General features: G+C 36.5%; 1 protein-coding gene across 2 annotated transcripts in view; it reads right to left on the bottom strand.

Moving 5' to 3' along the window:
* Window positions 1-20,731, bottom strand: part of LRRC49 (leucine rich repeat containing 49) — a 163,174-nt gene that overhangs the window by 125,538 nt on the left and 16,905 nt on the right. For both annotated transcript variants that reach the window (XM_008016056.3, XM_008016057.3), the window contains 2 exons: window positions 18,206-18,272; window positions 10,753-10,896 (listed from right to left, as the gene is read on the bottom strand). In XM_008016056.3, coding sequence (XP_008014247.3) covers window positions 10,753-10,896; window positions 18,206-18,272 — 211 coding nt within the window. The remainder of the gene's footprint in view (window positions 1-10,752; window positions 10,897-18,205; window positions 18,273-20,731) is intronic.

The following is a 20,731-nucleotide window of genomic DNA, read 5'->3' as shown; positions in this document are numbered from 1 at the left end:
AGACATGCTGACTCTCTCGTTAGGAGCTAACAAAGTTGTTGACATTAAGATGAAGCCAATGATCCTCTGCCATTGCAAAAATCCTATGGCCCTTAAGAAATGTGCTAAATCTACTGTGCCTGTGCTCTATAAACAGAACAACAAAGTTGTATGCTGATGATAGTACTTCTGTCTGCAACATGGTTTACTGAATATTTTAAGCCCACCACTGAGATCTGCTCAGGAAAAAAATTTCCTTTCAAAATATTACTGCTCATTAACAAAGCACCTGGTCACCCAAGAGCCCTGATGGAGATGTACAAGGAGATTAATGTTGTTTTCATGCCTGCTAACACAACATCCATTCTGCAGTCCATGGAGTAAGGAGTAATATCAACTTTCAAGGATTATTATTTAAGATATACATTTCATAACGCTTTAGCTGCCTTAAATAGTGATTCCTCTACTGGATCTGGGCAAAGGAGATTGAAAACTTTCTAGAAAGAATTGACCATTCTAGATGCCATTAAGAACATTCATGATTCATGGGAGGAGGTTAAAATATCAACCTTAACAGGAGTTTGGAAGAAGTTGATCCCAACCCTCATGGATGACTTTGAGGGGTTCAAGACTTCAGTGGAGGAAGGAACTGCAGATGTGGTAGAACGGGCAAAAGAACTAGAACTAAAAGTGGAGCCTAAAGATGTGACTGAATCGCTGCAATCTCATGACCAAACTTGAATAGATGAAAAGCCACTTCTTATGGATGAGGAAAGAAAATAGTTTCTTAAGATGGAAACTGCTCCTAGTGAAAAGATGCTATGAACATTGCTGAAATGACAACAAACAATTTAGAATATCACATTAACTTAGTTGATAAAGCACCAGCAGAGTGTGAGAGGATGGATTTCAATTCCAAAAGAAGTCTTACTGTAAGTAAAATGCTATCAGACAGTATCTCATGCTACAGAGATTTCTTTCATGAAAAGAAGGGTCAATGAGGCAAACTTCATCATCGTCTGATTTTTACGCCACAGCCATCCCAACCTTCAGCAACCACCACCTTGATCTGTCAGCAGCCATTAACATCACGGCAAGACCCTCCCTCCACCAGCAAAAAGATTACAACCTGCTGAAAGATAAGACGATCATTAGTACTTTTTAGTACTAAAGTATTTTTGAATTAAGGTATGTACATTGTTTTTAAAGACATAATGCTATAGCATATTTAATAGACTACAGTATAGAGTAAACATAACTTTCATATGCACTGGGAAACTGAAAACTTCATACAACTCACTTTATTCCTACATTTGCTTTATTGTGGTGGTCTGGAACCGAACCCACAGTATTTCTAAGGTATGCCTACATTAGAAATAAAGAAATCTGGGCGTTTATGAAAAAAATTCATGTAGAACTTCTACAAAGAAAAAAACTATGATCATTTTTAAAAACTCAATGGATGGACTAAAAATTAAATTAGACAACTTGAGGATAAAGTCAGTGAATTCAAAGGTAGAACCAGATAAGTGATAAGAATGAAGAAACGAAACAGAGAGAAATAAGAATGATGAAAATTATAAGAGAGATTAGGAAACAAAGAATAGAATGAAAAAGTCCATACTATATCTAGTAGGTGTTTAAGAAGTAGAACGAGAGAAAATGGAAGTGCAATATTTGAAAATATAAAGACTCAGAATGTTCCCATAATAAATGAAAGATATGTGCCAGGTGCGGGGGGCTCATGCCTGTAATCCCAACACTTCAGGAGACTGAGGCAGGTGGATCATTTGAGATCAGGAGTTTGAGACCAGCCTGACCAACATGGTGAAACCCTGTTTCTACTAAAAATACAAAATTAGCCAGGCATGGCGGTGCACATCTGTAATCCCAGCTACTCGGGGGGCTGAGGCAGGAGAATGGCTTGAACCCAGGAGGTGGAGCTTGCAGTGAGCCAAGATCACACCCTTGTACTCTAGCACAGGCAACAAGAGTGAAACTCTGTTTCAAAAAGAATAAATAAATAAAAGAAAATAAATAAATACATAAATAAATGTTACAAATCTGCAGATTCAGGAAACACAAATATTAGGTATGCTAATAAAATTACCACATTTTATTAAATCTAACATTATCTTACAACTATTTTATTCAGCATTTGGGGAAAATAAACTTATAATTAACTTATAGTAGAATAATATATCACTTAAAATTTGTATTTATTACTGAAAAAGCTCTTGTAGATTTACTTAACCAGATTTTTTTTTGCTGAATATCATTTTTATGCATACATAAAAAAGTAAGTTACACAAAATAAAGTTGAACTTCTAAAATATCTCCACTTACTATATAGATGTGGTAGAAAGGGCAAAGGAACTAGAACTAAAAGTAGAGCCTAAAGATGTGACTGGATCTGGTATATAGTAAGTAGACAAACAGATGAAACAGAATAGAGGGTCCAGAAAAAAGATCCATTTGATTAGTACTAGATTTTAACAAAGACAACAACAATTTAATTCAGTGGGGAAAGCAAGTTTTTTTAAATAAAAGGTAATGAAGAAAATAGATATTCCTATGTGGGAAAAATGAACTATAATCCCCTACCTCACAGTATACACAAACTTAATTAAAAATGGATTACAGCTGGGCATGGTGGCTCATGCCTGTAAACTCTGACACTGTAAGAGGCCAAGATGGAAGGATCACTTGAGCCCAGGTGTTCGAGACCAGCCTAGGCAACATGACAAGACCCCGTCTCTACAAAAAATTTAAAAATTAGCCAGGTGTGGTGGCCTGTGCCTGTAGTCCCAGCTACACGGAAGGCTGAGGTGGGAGGATTGCTTCAGCCCAGGAGGTCAAGGCTGCAGTGTGCTATGTTCAAGCCACTGCACTCCAACTTGGGCAACAGAGTGAAATTCTGTCTCAAATAAATAAACAAACAAATGAAAATAAAAATGAATCACACACCTAAATAGAAAGGTAAAACTATAAACCTTCTGGAGGAAAATGTAGGTGAACATAGTCATAATATTGGGATAGGCAAAGATTTCTCAGACTGGACACAAAAGATAAAAACAACTAAAAACAACAAATTGATAAACTGAGCTTCACTAAAATTAGAAGTTTCTACACATCAAAAACACTGTTAAGAGAGTAAAAAGGCAAGCCATGGAGAAAATACACTCTCTCTATATATATGTATATATCTCAAACAAAGGACCTGAATCAAGAATGATAAAAAGATAACCGAATTTTTTCAAACAGGTAACAGATTTGAACTGATACTTCATAAAAGATGAAAAGATACTTGAAAAGATGTACAGCATCATTAGTAATAAAGAAAATGCAAATTAAAAGAACAATGAGAATCATAGAATTGTTAAAATTATAAAGACTGACAAACTTTGGCAAGGATATTGAGCAATGAGAACTCTCTATTGCTACTGGGAGTATAAAATGGTATAATCACTTCATAAAACTGGTAATTTTGAATAAATTTAGACACCCACCTACCCTATGGCACAGTAATAACACTCTTACATATTTACCTAAGAGAAATGAGAGTATTTGTCCACCAAAATATATATGTAAATTTAAAACTATGGCCATGTTTGGTGACTCATGCCTGTAATTCCAGCACTTTGGGAGACTGAGGCAGGAGGATCAGTTGCGCCCAGGAGTTCAAAACGAGCCTGGGCAACATAATGAGAACCTACCTGTAAATAAATAAATAATTTTTTAAAACTGCAAGAATATCCACAGCAGCTTTATTTGTAAGAGTCAAAAATTGGAAATAACCAATGTGCCTGTGAACAAAAAAACGAATAAGCAAATTGTATGATATTTCTACAATGGAATACAGCTCAGTAATTTTTTAAACTACTGTTATGCACAACAAAATGGATGAATATCAAGACATTATGTTGAATATACAAGAGAGTACATAATCTTTATATATGTGCTTTTCAAAAACAGGCAAAATTAATCCACAGGGATAGAAGTCAGAATATCTGTGGGGCAGGGGAGGGTACTGACTAGAAAGAGGCACAAGGGAACTTTTTGAGGTGATAGAAATATTTTATATTTTGATCTGAGTGACAGTCACGTGCAATTACTCAGATTAAATAGAAGTTATTGAACTGTACAGTTGATTGTGTATTTTATTGTACCTAAATTATCCCTCAATAAAGTACAGAGGAAAAGTCTTCATATTTGGATTTAAACTTCTCAATCACTTTTCAACTAATAATGTCCATGCTTTTCACACAATATCATCTTCTATGCCATTAAAACCATTGATGATGCAGTATATCCTAAAAGTATCTTCCATTATTGTCTATGGGATTTTTGTACAAATACTGATACCCATTCTATATGTTTTGATTTTGTAAGATAAGGAAAGCACAACATGAATTGTTCACACAGCTTCTTGTTATTTTGAAATTTCTTTCATCTATTCCAAGGGGTTTCCTCAATTTATTCTGCCTTCAGTTGCATTGCTTGACACATGATAGGCAATCTCTCTGAATCTATCTCAGTACAAATGTAATACAGCTTCAACAATACATGGCTATCTTCCTTTTAAAGTATTTGATTGTTAATTAGCAAGAGAAGGTAGAATTGGGGCCATTCTTCCAATGAAAAATAATTTTTCTCATTAATATTAAAATTAATGTCTTTGCTGCTCTATTTCCATAGCTTTTTGAATAGAATGTTTCATTTCAATGCCAAATCATGGTGTAATATTTTAAAATGCATTTTGAACAGTGACAAAACTCAAAACATATAGTACCAACAACTGAGATGACAATAGTATAAACAGCTATAACCAAGTCCACATATATTTAAGCAATGAAATTGCTGTAGCCTGTATAACACTGATTTAAGCATGCTATAGATTGTAAGACATATCTAGATTTCAGAGTTGTTGGAATATGGGAAATGTGTGTTTCAAATTAATAAAATAAGATAGTTTCACACCTAAACATATCATAGTAAATCTGAAGGACTTCAAAAAGAAATCTTACAAACTTAAAGACAACCAGAGGAAGGAAAAGAAGATACTCTACACACACGCACAAATGATAGTAGACATTTTAATGACAATAACAGAAGCTCAAAGACAATGGAATATGATATTCAAACATCTGGGAAAAAATAACTGTCAATCAAGTCAAATCATCAATCATGAATAAAAGCAAAATAACTCATTTTTTAATAAACAAAAACCGAGAGACTTCAGAGTTATCTTAAAGAAACTTTTCCTAAATGATATATTTTGGGAAGAAGGATAGACAGAGATGCAGAAAGGAGTGGTGAACCCAAACAAGCATGTGAGTGAATCCAAATAAGCACTGACTGGAAACAATAGCAATTAAAATGTCTAATTTTGGGGGCAAAAGAATAAAAAGAAAATACTAGGCAACAAAAACATGTAAAATGGAAAGGTTATTGTATTAAATGATTCTAAGGTCCTTATCTGATAAGAGAGTAGAGATGTGTATTAACTCTGTGATTTAAGTGAAGTGTATATTTTAAAATGCTAAGAGTAACCATTAAAGTGAATAAGAAAGAACAGAGAAAACACCATCAACCCAAAATAAGACAGAAGAAAATAAAAACATAGGGAAAACATAACAAGTAAGAAGCATGAAATAACATCAAAGTAAAAAATCTAAATATATCAGTAATCATAATTAGTATAATAGACTAAAGTCTCTGGTTATGACAGATTCTCAGATTATATGTTTAAAAAGGAGGCTATGCATTCTTTATAAGAAAAAGGTTGGAAGTTAAAGAATACATACTTGATATACACTGAAAAAAAAACTCAGCATCTTTTCTCTGATATTCCTGCCATACTCTTCACAAATGTCAATGTCATGAAATACATAAAAAGACTCTTCCAGATTAAAGAAGACTGAGGAGATATAACAACTGAATGCAATGCATGTCTTGTATTTTCTTTTGCTATAAAGGACATTATTGGGACAAATGGCAAAATCCAAATGAGATCTATAGATTAGATAAATGGCATCATATCAATGTTAATTTCCTGAGTTTGATAGTGGTACTATTGTTATAAGACAATTTCTTGTTTTTAGGAAATACATACAGAAGTATGTGGCAATAAAGAGGCATTATGCCAGCAACTTACTCTTAAATAGTTAAAAAAAAGTATATATTAACTGATATACAGATAAGGAAGAAGGGAGAAAGTAAGCAAGAGAGAAGATAAAGCAGATGTAGCAAAATGTTATCATTTAGAGAATCTGGATGCATTTTGTACTGGGAATTCTTTATACTATTATTACAACATTTTCTGAAATTATATCAAATTAAAAATTTTTCTTAAAAGGTTAGGAAATAAAAAAGATATACCAAGGAAAAATAACCAGAAAAGCCTGGTATTAACATTAAATAAACATTAAGGTAATAAGTATTATTAGTGTCCTGTTATATCCCAACTACCTAGAACAATGCCTGGCATATAGCCCATACTCGTAAAATACTTGCTTAATTAAGGAGTTAGTAATAAAGAGAGTTAATACATAACAATAAAAGCAACAATTACCAAGAAGATATATTAATTTTAAACTTGTATACTTCTAGAAACATAGCTTCAAAATACTGACAAATAGTTGACAAATACATTGACAGTAAGCATCAACTATAGATACTGACCACATACCAGGCAATAAATAAGTAAATAAAAACCTCAGCAAACTTTAAAGTACCAATTACACATAATCTACATCTACTGGTCACAATGCAATTAAATTAGAAAAGAATGACCATAGAATAAAAAATCCATACATTTCAAAATGTTAAGGTGTACTTCCAAATAACACATGGATCAAAAAAGAAATCACAATGAAACATAGAACTTAGAAAATGCTTAGAACTAAACAATAAGAAAAATACTAAATTTCAAGACTTACAGGAAGAAGCTGAAGTGATTTTTAGAGGGAAATTTATAGGTTTAAATGCTTTTATGAGAAAATTTAAAAGACTGAAAACTAATATACAAAATATCCAACACAAAACTTGAGAAAGAACAAGATAAAACAAAGGACATTTACAATTGTTGGTAATATTAGTTCCTATTGTTTTGGGGATATCTGAAATGTTTCAGGATTTTTTTTTTTTAGTTTTATTAATTTTTTGCTTTAAAATTTTTTATTATTAATTTTAATAATATGAGATGTTTTGATAGAGGCATGCAACGTGTAATAAGCACATCATGGACAATGGGGTATCCATCCCCTCAAGCATTTATCTTTTGAATTACAAACAATCCACTTACATTATTTTAAAATATACAATTAATTTATTATTGACTATAGTCACCCTATTGTGCTATCAAATGGTAGGTTTTATTCATTCTTTCTATTTTTTTGTACCCATTAACCATCTCCACCTCCCCTCAACACCCCACTACCCTTCTCAGCCTCTGATAACCATCCTCCTACCTCTATGTCTATGAGTTCAATTGATTTGATTTTTAGATCCCACAAATAAGTGATAACATGCGATGTGTGTCTTTCCATTCCTGGCTTGTTTTGCTTAACATGATCTCCAGTTCATTCATGTTGTGGCAAATGACTGGATCTCATCCTTTTTTATGGCTGATTACTACTCCACTGTGTATATGTACCACATTTTCTTTATCCATTCATCTGTTGATGGACACTTAGGTTGTTCCCAAATCTTAGCTATTGCAAACAGTGCTGCAACAAACACAGGAGTGCAGATATCTCTTCCATATACTGCCTTCCTTTCTTTTGGGAATATACGCAACAGTAGGACTGCTGGATCGTATGGTAGCACAATTTTTAGTTTTCTTAGGAACCTCTAAACTGTTTTCCACAGTGGTTGTACTAATTTACATTCCCACCAACAATAAACAAGGGTTCCCTTTTCTCCACATTCCTGCCAGCATTTGTTACTGCCTGTCTTTTGAATATAAGACACTTCATAATTTTTAAAGAGAAAGATGCCATACAAACTAAAAATATTTGGTTTGAAATTTATAAAATTTCAAAAACAAAGATTGGTAAATAAACAAACAAGCAATAACTTTTCTACATCAAAAACATCACAGAACGTTTCTCTTCAAGAAGGCAAGTAGGTTGCACTTGTTTCACCTTCTTTCCAAGATTCAATGGGTGAAGCAATAAAAATACGCACAAATGAGTACGTTCATGAAAATCCTAACAAAAGAGTTATCATTAACTGACCAACACTTCTGATGAATTTCAGGCAGTTGAAAAGCTGATGGAATCTTACTGGAGATAACCCTGGGCAGGAAGAACTGCAGCTCACAACTGCAAGAGAGATGTTGTACTCAAACGCAGCAATTCTTTCTGACTGAATGCCATCTTACTCCATGCTGGGTCAGTGCATACAATGAACAAGCATGGACTACAGTGAACTATGCTGAATCAAGTAGGTGTATAATTAAAGATCTGTCTACTCAACAGCTATTTTTAGAATACCAACAAACCCACCCACTCCCACTCCTGTCATGAATATAAACATGTACAGAGCAGCTGGCTGAAGAAATCCTCAGCTAGAGCCTAAGCCAAACAAAATAGAGTACTTGTCAAAAAAGGATGGAAAGTGTGGGTGTTTTATCTATAGAGATGATTAACCACCTCTACATAAGAATCAGAGGGAAAAAAGAAATGGCAGTTTCACGTGGCACAAATGAAAACAAAGTCTTTCCACCCCTGAAAGTAAAGTCTTATTTTGGCAGTCTCTGAGTGAGTCTGCCTTTTCCCTTTCACTTACACTAAAAGGAAATTCACAAATGTGTGGGATTCAAGAACTTACACAAATCTAGTGATTATTCTAGAGTGAGATCTTATGTTTAAAAAGATCTACTCAACTGCACAGGATACCCAGATACTCCTTAACATGGTCCTTCATTTAAAGATTACCAGCTACTGAAGAAAATCAAAACCATGAAAGAAAAAAAAGCAAAAAGAGTAAGTGTGGTGACTGATCCTGGAAAAAAAAAATGATGGAAAAAAAGTATCCTCAGATTTTAAAGTCCCTTGAATATTTTAAGAAAGACATACTTTGAAAAAGAAGAAAGAGTTGGATGAAGTTTATTTATCCATATATTTCACAATATATGGATATAGTAAATTTGATATATAGCAAATGACTGTAATTAATATGCATGATATTTATTGTCTTTTTAACTTTTAGAAATTAATACAATTTCCTCTTCCATAAGTTGTTTATTATTGCCTAAACTATAACAGTAGTGATTAAACCTAATACTCAACGGGAAATTCAGTAAGCAATTTCCTGAATATGCATTATGCACTTTCCAAACGAAAGCCAAAATATAGGCAGGAATGTGCTAGGGCCAGTAGATTCCTGTTCCCTACTCTAACAAAGCGTTTTGGAATCTTACCAGACCCAAGGTCCTAAGGACAAATTAAGTCCTGACTGAGCAGTTCTTGGAGATTTAGCAACATAACAGGTTATCCCAATCTGAATGTCTTTTAAATAAACAGTCCAGTTCCAGTATTATATCTAATCTGGGAAGAGCTCTACAGAAAGTAGAAGTTCTGGAATAAATCTGTATCTTGGATAGCATGCTAAAATTGTCCTAACCTTCTAGAAGAGATGAGCATTACCTGACTCATATTTTCTGGGAAACCTTCAAAACAAAACCAGTCTGTACTATGAGACCTATAAATAAGGTATCATCTGTCCCCCAGCCTTTTCAAGTGTACCATTTACAGTACACTTAATTCTTTACAAGGGAACTCAATGTTGAAAGAGTTAAGAGTTATATTGTGTCTTTCAAAGTGCATGAATGATACCAGAGAGAACCTAATGCAGTTTTTCTATAGCATTTAAACAAAGGAAACTTCTTAAAAGAGCAAATAATGTTCCTCATTACCTGTATCATATCACAAAACAGAACAGTTGTATTTCTAATGCTCTTCACATATGTACAAATACAAAATATCTCAGCATCAAGCTTCCATTTAGTTGCTGACCTTCAGCAAAATCATAAATTTGACAAAGTTCATCTCAGAGTTCCAGAATTCCCTTTCCATAGTTTTGCCCCCACAATCGAACTCTTTTTCCTCCTGCTCACATGCCAGTTCTCTACCATATTCATGTCTTTTTTCAGAGTCAATAAACCAAAAAACACCCTAGAGTCAAACTGGTCCAATGTCCTCATTTTAGAAAAAGCTAAACTGAGGCCATGAGAGTTGTGATTTACCCAAGGTCACACAGCTAATGAGGGAAGAAGCTAAGACCAGAACTATGTCTCTGATCCCCTATGCAATGCTTTTCCCACCATACCAAGCTGCCTCTTTAAAAACTGCAAAGCATACAATATTTATGTGTATCTTCACAACTCTCAACCTCACCTCTCTGTGCCTTTTCCGTCTTGGTACAATAATTTCTCAACTTTCAGTCACTAGTAACCCTCTTTCTTATTAATTCTATACCCAAGACAAAACAGGAAAGGATTTACTACTCATTTACACCAAATGATTCATTTTCTGATAACACTTCTATTGTGTTTCTAACATTATATTTATTCTTTAAAATGGAAAATACCTCAATACCTCCCAAATCAACATATTACAGAGCTTAATAATTACATCCACAATTTAAATTCAGAAAAAAACTAAATAACCGTAGATTCTTACTTTGCAGAAAGTCATATTACAGCATTTTTTTCAATTCTTTGAAAAAAAGTCACAAAGTACATATCAATTCCATTTTAATACTCACCACGAAAGTGATTTGATTGTGTCGCAAGTTCAGTTCAGTTAGTGAATCCAGCCCATTAAGATTATCAACGTGACTTAAAAAGTTCCTAGCAAGATTTAAAACTCTCAACTCACACAAATGATTAATATTTTCAATTTTGGTAATCTGTTAAAAAAAATAGGAGAAGGATGATTAGCAGGCAAAAGCCTAAAATACACATCTTCTAAACACCCTAAAAATAAAATATTCAAAGTCACTAGATTCAGTGGTAAGTTTATATGTAGACATTTAAAAATCTATTTTCAATTTCCTATGTTGTAGATAACATGAAGTCACGTAACTTGTGAACATTAGCTAAAAGATCATATTTTACAATTTGACCATAGTAAACACTTGAAATAAATGTCATCAAATAATCAATTAGTCCATTGGGCAACTTTAAGTGCCCAATCTGTCCCAGGTTCTGTGCAGGCTACATACTACCTGCCAAATAGAAACATACTGTGATACCAAGGCATAAGCTCATCATGTTTTAATAAAGCAAGTCTGGCCTCTGACAGAAAAGGCAAGGGAAAGGAATGACATCAAGTTACCCTTGTTAATTCTATTTAAACTGCAAGATCTTGAGAGCAGTCAAGTCTGAATGGAAAGGGTCAAGGAACTAGGATTCCCAGTAGAAGATGAGGGTAATTATTTTTAATTAACTGAAAGCTGCTACATTAATAAAGACAGAAAACATTTAGTGAGGGTACAAAATGGTGAACACTGTTTAAAACAAGAGGACTTGTATCATGGAATATGCATGTGCATATAATGTTACGGGATCTTTGGGGTGTCATTTTTCTGACCAGAAACGTCTGTGGCCAATGGCGCCTTTACCCGAGTTTTGTTCTGGCCCACTGAGCTCATTTCACCTAACTGCCCCGGCAGGCTGCACTCAGCTCATGCTACTGGCCTGGGTCCCATGCCTGCTAAGGGCAAGTCAGGTGTGGAACTGCGAAGGGAGTGAGTGAGCGTGGGGTCTGGCCACTGTGCACAGTCAGACATGCTGGCTGCTACGGCGGGGTAGGCAGCTCCAGGTGCTGACATGGGCACCAGCTCTCTGCGAGGCTGCGGCTGGACCAGGAACACTGCAAACAGCTTCCACAGCTGGCACTGAGGAACACGGTGGCACCCAGAAGCTTGGATATGTGAGGAACCTCAGGGTCCCAAAGAGGGAGTCACAGCCCTGGTTTGGGGAGCCCCCAAGTCTAGGTGACCCAAAGGGCCATAGTTTCCTTCTCTTTGCCTGCAACATGGCGAGCGAGGGGCATGTCTCAGCCCTGTTGTGTTATAGCTCTTTTAGCCTCACCATTCTGTGGGTCCCAAATTCTGTGGGTCCCAGGTTCTTGTCCTGCGACCAGGAAGAATGAGGTATACAACAAGTGGAGGGTTAGCAAGACAAACAGGAGCTTTCTTAACTGATAGAAGAGCTCAGAGGAAACCCACAGGGAGCAGCTCCTTTCCACAGCCAGGGTGTTCTGATGAGTGTTCAGCTCCTAGCAGAAAGGGTGGCTCCTCTCTACCAAGAAAGTCATCTTGACAAGTGTTCAGCTATCAGCAGAAAGGGCAGCCCCTCTTTGCAACTGGTTATCCCACCATCCCTGCAGCTGTCAGCAGAGAGGAGGCCCTAGAGTACTTTGCTCCTCTCTACAGCTGGTTATGCCAATGTCTACTTAGCACTGGCTGAGTCCGGGGCTTTTATGGGCTTCAGGGTAGAGGAAGTGTGTGCTGATTGGTCCATGGGCAGTCATTGGCAGGCCCAGAAAAGGCACCACAAGTTCCCACTCCAGTCAGTGGGACTGGCAGCCTGGCCTGAAGGTGGGGAGTCACCAGGGACCTGCCCGCTTCTGCTCAGGAAACTGTCTGCCTCCTGCTGCTGTTTATGGTGCCCAGGCTATAGGTATGAAGGGGCACCTGCAGGCCAGCACCTAGCTGTCCTCAGCTCCCCTCGGATTCCCTTCTATGCTTGTTGGTGCCAAAAATTCAAAGGGAGCTAAGGTGACAAAGGGTAGGTGTGTAAACACTGCCCCAAGCATGTGCATACTTGGCCAGGCTGCCATAGCACCCAGGATTAACCACAACTTTGCTCTGAGATTGCAGCAGGCACTGACAGCAGGGAGAAGCCAGACAGCAAAAGCAGACACTTCAGAACCTGTTGGGAGAGCAGCGGGGGAGCCTCCTGGGTCCCCAAGAGTGCAGAGATGCCTGGGTCCACGACTGCAGTTTGGGAGGCTGCAGCTGTACCCAGGTGGGCAAGGCTCCTGCCTGCTTCCTGGCCCCAACAGCACAGGGATGCCCAGGTCTGCAGCCGTGGCTTGGGTGGCTGTAGCAGCACCCGGGGAGCTCCTGCCCCAACTCGGAAGGGGTGGGGCTCCCACTTGTCCCCAGCTCCTGCTGGCTCCATGGAGCCTGCAGCCCCGGCCACGCCTCCCTGCTGCAGCTGGCCTGATGGCAGCAGCCACTCCAGATGGCCTGCTGCTGCCATTAATAATCAGCACTGAGGCCAGGCAGGGTGGCTGACACCTGTAATCCCAGCACTTTGGGAGGCTGAGGTGGGTGGATTACTTGAGGTCAGGAGTTTGAGACCAGCCTGACTAACATGGTGAAACCCTGTCTCTACTAAAAATACAAAAATTAGCCAGGCGCGGTGGCGTGTGCCTGTAATCCCAGCTACTCAGGAGGCTGAGGTAAGAGAATCACTTGAACCCAGGAGGCAGAGGTTGCAGTGAGCCAAGATCACGCCACTGCACTCCAGCCTGGGCGACAGAGCAAAACTCCATCTCAAAAATAATAATAATAAAAAATAATAATCAGCTCTGAACTGCAGCAGAGAAGTTTGAGCTGCACACTAAGGAGAGGGTAAGTAAAAACTAACACTGTGAAGTGATGAGAGCTCAAAGTGATGTTAAGCCCCACTATTATAAAAGAGCAAGTATAGCACAATGGGATGAGTTACTGCGTGACACAAGATAGAACTCCTCATGGAGGACTTCATCAACCTGATGAACATTAAAATGAATTTCACCGTCACTGGAGATTAATTTGCTCATTTGTATTGCCATCACAGTATATTTGAAATTTTTTACTAACACTTCAAAGCAGACGTTAGCTAAAATAACTTTTCTCAGATGTCTAATCTATATTTCACATTGTTATTTGGACACTCTTATATTCAAGAAACACCATCTAGGTTCCATCCAGTTTCCAGAAAAGAAACATTTATTATAAATTCAATAATATATAAAAGTAACTTATGACCTCATTTAAAATGTGTTCTAAGATTTTTGATTTAACTAATGTAAAATAAGATAAAATTATATAAAATTTGAAAAAGAAGAAACAAGATTATCAGTATTTACAGATTATAAAACTGTATAATAAGACATGGAGTAACACATTTTAAAACTAAACAGGTGATAGAATTCAACATGCAAGAAGCCAGTAAAAAGCAAAATAGATACCATAGAAAAAGAAATCAGTAATGTCAGCACAAGTTTAGAAATCCTCCCAAAATGCTAAGGAAAAACAGAGAGGAAGAATAAAAGATAAGATGGAGAGATGGAAGACAATATAGATATAACAAACATAAATGGAAAAGAAGGAGTGTTTAAATATAGAAAACTTTCCTGAGCTCAAGAAAAATATAAATAAATAGAGTTATGGGGGACAATTGTTGTATGATCTGCATGGTGTGTTTTCTCCCTTCTGCTAATAGTTCTGGACATTTCTTTTAGAAAACTACCCTTCCACATGGTCCTTGTGGGGTTTACAATTAGAATGCCTGCATTTAGTTACCTTCTAGTTAGAAAAGTCTGAAAAGAAACATGGTTAATTCCTGTATATAGACCCATATTTTTAAAATCACTAAGAATATTATTTGGCTTCTTGGTTTAAAACCCAATAGGCCAGAATCATGTACAACATCTGCTATGCAATAAGGTCAATTACTTGTTACAACCATGGACAAAGTCACAAGCATAAAGCAGATAATAGAAGCTTCAGGCAAAGGGTTGTATAAAGTGACAGCATAGGTCTTGACTGATTGATATACTTCGCAGCCAGAAAAAAGATGATGGGAATGTTGGAAAGCCCATTTATGGGTCATACGGATCAGATAGAGTCCCAATATAGACTGCAGGGCTGCTTAACACATCTAGGAAAGCTGTATACTCCAGTATTAACCTTTGTGTATGAGAGTAACCTAGATTGCTCTGCCTGGATAAAGATAACCTTCCCCCCTAGCAATACAGAAAGGGCAAGTGTTTGCTTTCAGGTAAGCAGCCATAGAAATAGCAGGCTCTCCCTGGAGGAAAAGATACCACTGAAAGAACAGATTCTTCTTGAAGCACATCTGTGTCTATGTTAAAGCAAAAATTCACTGAGAGAAAAAATTACAGTTAACCAACACAAGATCTAGGTTAGAAACTCCTAGTCAACCTCCTAGATCCCTCTGTATTCACTACTCACATACAATTAATTGCTAAGTCTTGATGTTTCTACTTTTTAAATATTTATCCAGTCTGCCCCCTTATCATATCCTTATTGCTACTACTTTAGTTCATGCCACCATCACTCTCACTGATATTATTATAATTAGTTTCTCTCAACTATTCTGTCTTCATTTCCCCTCCTTCCGTCTCTACTTCCCAATCCATTTCCTGAACACCACCATCATTACTCAGAATGATTTCACATCCATAAACCAATTATGTTTTATTTCACAGTGTGCACCAAGCATATTTTTATTTCCAATAGAAGTAAATTCAAAAGACAATAAACATTCACTTAATGTCTTTTAGCTTTTTTACTATAAGATGCTGAATTTTTAGAATTGGACATTAGTTGTTTCATCTAGAATAGTTCCTTCCTGGCTTTTTAGAAACCTAAGGTCACTAAGACTGTATCTCTGCTTTGAAATACTGTGAATTTTTGCTTATTAGATTCATATATTATGAAACAAGACTCAGATTTCATTTAAAACTTCCTTCTTCCAGTTATAGAACATTTATACTACACAAATTACTTCTCAAGGTTCTTCCAGTTATAGAACTTGGGAAGTAATTTGTGCAGTACAAATGTTTAACACACACAATATCACAAACATACACTGAAATTATAAAATACATAACACAGGTCAGCTAACAAGGAACAGACATTCTGTGTCAACATAATGCCTATACATAAGGTACAGATGAAATGATATGGTATTCTTTATCAGATGCTCTTGAAGATCTTGGGTAGTACTCACAAATTCTTAAAGATATATCAGAATTTGAAAATCATATGTTTATTATTGCTCATATATACACTTTAAAATAAACAAGAAAAATACTGCTATCATAAAATGTTTCATTTACAAACAGTTTTTAAAATAGAGGATAAAACACCAATTCATTTGCCTGGCATACATAGCCCTCCACAATCTAGCCGTTGCCTGCCTTTCTAGTCTCTTCTCTCAACATCCTTCCACACATGCTCTGTTCTCTGGTGGTAAATACTTATTGTGTTGTTTTCCATCTCAGTGCCTTTGCATATGATATTCTTTTACTGTCAATACTCTTTAATTCCCCTTCCCCTTCCACCACCATCTAACCGGATAACTTCTCCTCTATTGGACAGACAGTAACTAACCTGCAGAGCTAGACAATTCCCAGGCCACCATCACTCCTCCCACTCACTACGTGCACACACAGACAAACACATGAGGCTGGAACTAGATTCGAACCTAATAGATGTGGCCTATTAAATCTATCAAGGTTTTTATTAATTACCTTAGCTTTTCACCAAAACTACTGGAACTAACAGCTGTTAGAAAGCCTAGACGGATCACACTGAGGTTTGCACCTGACCAACTGTAAGCAGCTGTGAAAGACCTTGTTCATCAACAGGCAGGGATTCCCAGATCATCCCAGGATGTAGGCTTATCACTGCAGAAGAGACTTTACATTCCGCATGAGTATGTAGCTCATGTAACTATTTATAAATATTACATTTCTTTTTTTCTTTTTTTTTTTCAAGACGGAGTCTCGCTCTGTCGCCCAGGTTGGAGTGCAGTGGCGCGATCTCGGCTCACTGCAAGCTCCGCCTCCCGGGTTCACGCCATTCTCCTGCCTCAGCCTCCCGAGGAGATGGGACTATAGGCGCCCGCCACCACGCCCGGCTAATTTTTTGGCTAATTTTTTGTATTTTTTAGTAGAGACGGGGTTTCACCGTGTTAGCCAGGATGGTCTCGAACTCCTGACTTCGTGATCCTCCCACCTCGGCCATAAATAATACATTTCAAAGACAAAAATTTAAATGGATGAGCAAAGGACTGAAAAACAGCCAATATGATCTGACAGAGAAGAATAAAGAGAGGGAATATAAAAAATAGATATAGAAATTCAGACAAATACAGGAGTAGACAAATTGGACAAATTGGGAGCCTAGATTATATAGTAATCAGAAAAATATAAATCAAAACCACAACGTGATACCACTTTATACCAATTCAATCAGAAAAAAATTAAGAAGTCTGACAAGTCCAAATGTTGAAAAGAATGGTAAGCAACAGGATTATGTATTAGTGGTATGAGTACCAACTGGTACAATCCCTCTAGAAAGCAATTTGCCATTATCTTCTAAAGTTAAACATTTAAATAGCCTATGACTCATCAGTTTCACTCCTGTATACTCTAGAGTACATATGGAACATGTAGAAGAGGAGACATGTACAAGAAAGTTCGTAGAAGTACTGTTCATAATGGCAAAAAAACAAGATAAAACAAACGACAACAACAAAAACAGAAAACAACCCAAATGTCTATCAATAAGACACTGGAGCCAAAAGGTTTTGTATAGTCTTACCATGGAACATACAACTATAAATAAAACTATAGCTACTTGAAATAGTTAAATCTCAGTAATATAATGCTGTATTCAAAAAGTAAACACTAGATGAAAACATATAGTATACCTTTTTTAAGTTAAGAGACAATACTACTAAAGAATATATTATTTAGACACACCTATATGTGACAAAACCAACTGAAAAACCCACAAAGGAATGAAAAACATGAAATCTAGACTAGTGGTTACCTGTGATGCAGAAGTAAGGAGATGGAATAATAAAAAAAGAAATACCTAAGTAGACGAAAGTCAGTAATATTCTAGGTCTTGGATTGAGGCTGCAAAATGTGTACTTTAAAAATAAGTTAATAAAAAACAAAATTGTCATAACTATAAGAATTCCAAATGTTTTATAAGCTGTATCTATCATTTACTGCTGAGGAGTTACCAAATCTTCTATAAATAACCTTGATGCCTTAGAAATTTCAGTGAATCAATAAAGAAACTCTTGAAAAATTCAATGCAAGTATGATTCTTAAAACTTGTATACCATCTTCCTGAACTTTTTTTCAAAAAAGAGAGAAATGAAAGGGCTTTACAATACCTGATTTCCATGAAGATCCAAGACATCTAAGCTTTTTAGATTCTCCAGATTTGAGATTTTCTTGATTCTGAAAACCAGAATAAGTAGAATAAAAATATGGATGTATCACATCTATCTGTAAATCAAAGTATGCTAAGGCGTAAAGGTGTAACTCATTTTAATTTACTCTATCTACATATATAGTTATATATGTTCAACAATAATATATTTCCCTCTGATTTATTATAATTTTTAAAAATGCAATACCACTCAAGAGAAAGACAGTTTAAATGTCATCATTAGAAAAGAACAATCCTATGTCTAAGAACCTTAAGTCAATGCACTTATTCAAGGCAGTTCTTCACATTAGAATATAATCTAAACTCCTTACTTCTGCCTACAAGGCACTAACCTGGCTGCTGACTCTTCCGCCAGCCTTATCTCCTACCACAGGCTCACTCACTCGCTCTGCTCCAGCGACAGAGGCATTCTTGCTGTACCTCTAACCTGACAAGTACATTTCTACCTTAGGGTATTTATTCTTCCCGTTCCTACTCCCCTAATGTTCTTCCCTCAAAACTTCACTTTATTCAGGTCTCAGATCAAACAACTCTTCAAAGATGCTTCCAGATGACCCTATTTAAAATAGTTTTCCCTTCCTGTCCCCATTACACTGTTTCCTTTATCTGCTTTGACTTCACAGAATTGATCATAGCCTAAAATTATATTATTTTGTGTTTACATTTAAAAAAAATCTCTCTTGCCAAATCAAAATGTGAGCTTTAAGAGGACATTCTGACATGTTCTCTACTCTATCCCCAGCACTTAAAACAGTGCCTAGTGCCAAGTAGGTACCCAAAAAATATTTGTTTAGTGAATGAACAAACATACTAACTAAATGAATAAGTTGTATGCACAAGGGTATTCATAACAGGATTCTTTATGACAGAGACAAATTGCATACCACCTAAATGCTTTCTACTGGGACCTGCTCAGTTTGTAAAATGCTTATATTTATTTGATTTTTTTGATATGCCAGATGAGAACAATGGTAAAAAAAGAACAAAAAATGAAGTTCATACAACCCATCTTTATCACCATATATTTATCACCATCGATTTGTGTTGTCCTTGTTTACTGCCTCAAAGAACCATTTCCACCTCTCTAAGTGTTTTCAGAACTTGGATCATCCACTGAATAATATATATGTTATCTATACATAGTGTGTATATATGTGAGAGATATATAGTGTGTAGGTATATACATACATATTGATCATTACCATGTAAACATGATGCAGACTTAAACTTAATTAATTTCTGTCTGCACTTGATCTCAGTTATCTTATATCATTGCCAAATCAAGAATTATATTACAAGCCAATTCAATCCAATTCAATTTATAAAAATATTTTTCATATGCTCACCATGTATCATCGTTGTGTAGCTGTAGATCTTCCTCACTCCCTTATCACACACACACACCACACTGCCTTATGACCACCACCTCCTCATCAGTCTCCTCTCACATCATCACCCTGACAGAATCTGTACCCTACCCCCTGAACACTCCTACCTCACTTCGTCCAAACCATCAGCATTCTTCCAGACTCACTGGACTCTTTCACTAGCCTTCACCTAGTGCCAGGCAATTAATACTATCCTGTCTAGAATTTAAATCTCTCAAATAGCTAAATTAATAGCCCAACCAGATAGGAAAACAGGTACAACTTTCTTTTATTTTTTTTTCTTTTTTTTCTTTTTTTCTTTTTTTTTTTTTTTTTTTGAGATGGAGTCTCACTCTGTCACCAGGCTGGAGTGCAGTGGCACAATCTCGGCTCACTGCAACCTCCACCTCCCAGGTTAAAGTGATTCTCCTGCCTCAGCCTCCCGAATAGCTACGACCACACGTGCGCGCCACTATCCCTAGCTAATTGTTGCATTTTTAGTAGAGACGGGGTTTCACCATGTTGGCCAGGATGGTCTTGATCTCTTGACCTGGTGGTCCACCCACCTCGCGCTCTCAAAGTGCTGGGATTCCAGGCATAAGCCACCGCGCCTGGCCCAGGTACAACTTTCAACACAATTTTTCCTCTGCCTGCTTTGCTCCTGAAATACCTAAAACAGGTGCAGAAAATTATAGTACCCTAATCATATGGCTTAGGACAGAGCCAGGCGTTCTAATAGTAACCTGACCTCATAGCTATTAGAGAAGCCTTTTATTCCATTCCTTTATACTTCCAAGTTCACATTCCCTAAAACAGTGGTTCTCAAATTTCTGGATTTATCAGAATCACCTGGAGTGCCTGTAAAAACACTGTTTATTAGTTTCTCTTACTCTCCTTCAAACCAGCTTTGTCATCCTGCTGGTTCCCACATTATTGAATTAATTAAAATGCTGGCCTGTGATTACTATTTGTCTGAGAATTATATTTTTAACACTTCGAAAATTACACATCAGGGATAATGGAGATTATATCAGCCCAAAGTTCTCTGATTTGAAGAACCAGTGTAGTCTGTTTCTGTCTTTATCAGAAATCCTAAGCAC

Source organism: Chlorocebus sabaeus, chromosome 26 (genome assembly GCF_047675955.1).
Source record: "Chlorocebus sabaeus isolate Y175 chromosome 26, mChlSab1.0.hap1, whole genome shotgun sequence".
NCBI lineage: Eukaryota > Metazoa > Chordata > Mammalia > Primates > Cercopithecidae > Chlorocebus > Chlorocebus sabaeus.
This window is presented reverse-complemented; position numbering and strand designations above follow the sequence as displayed.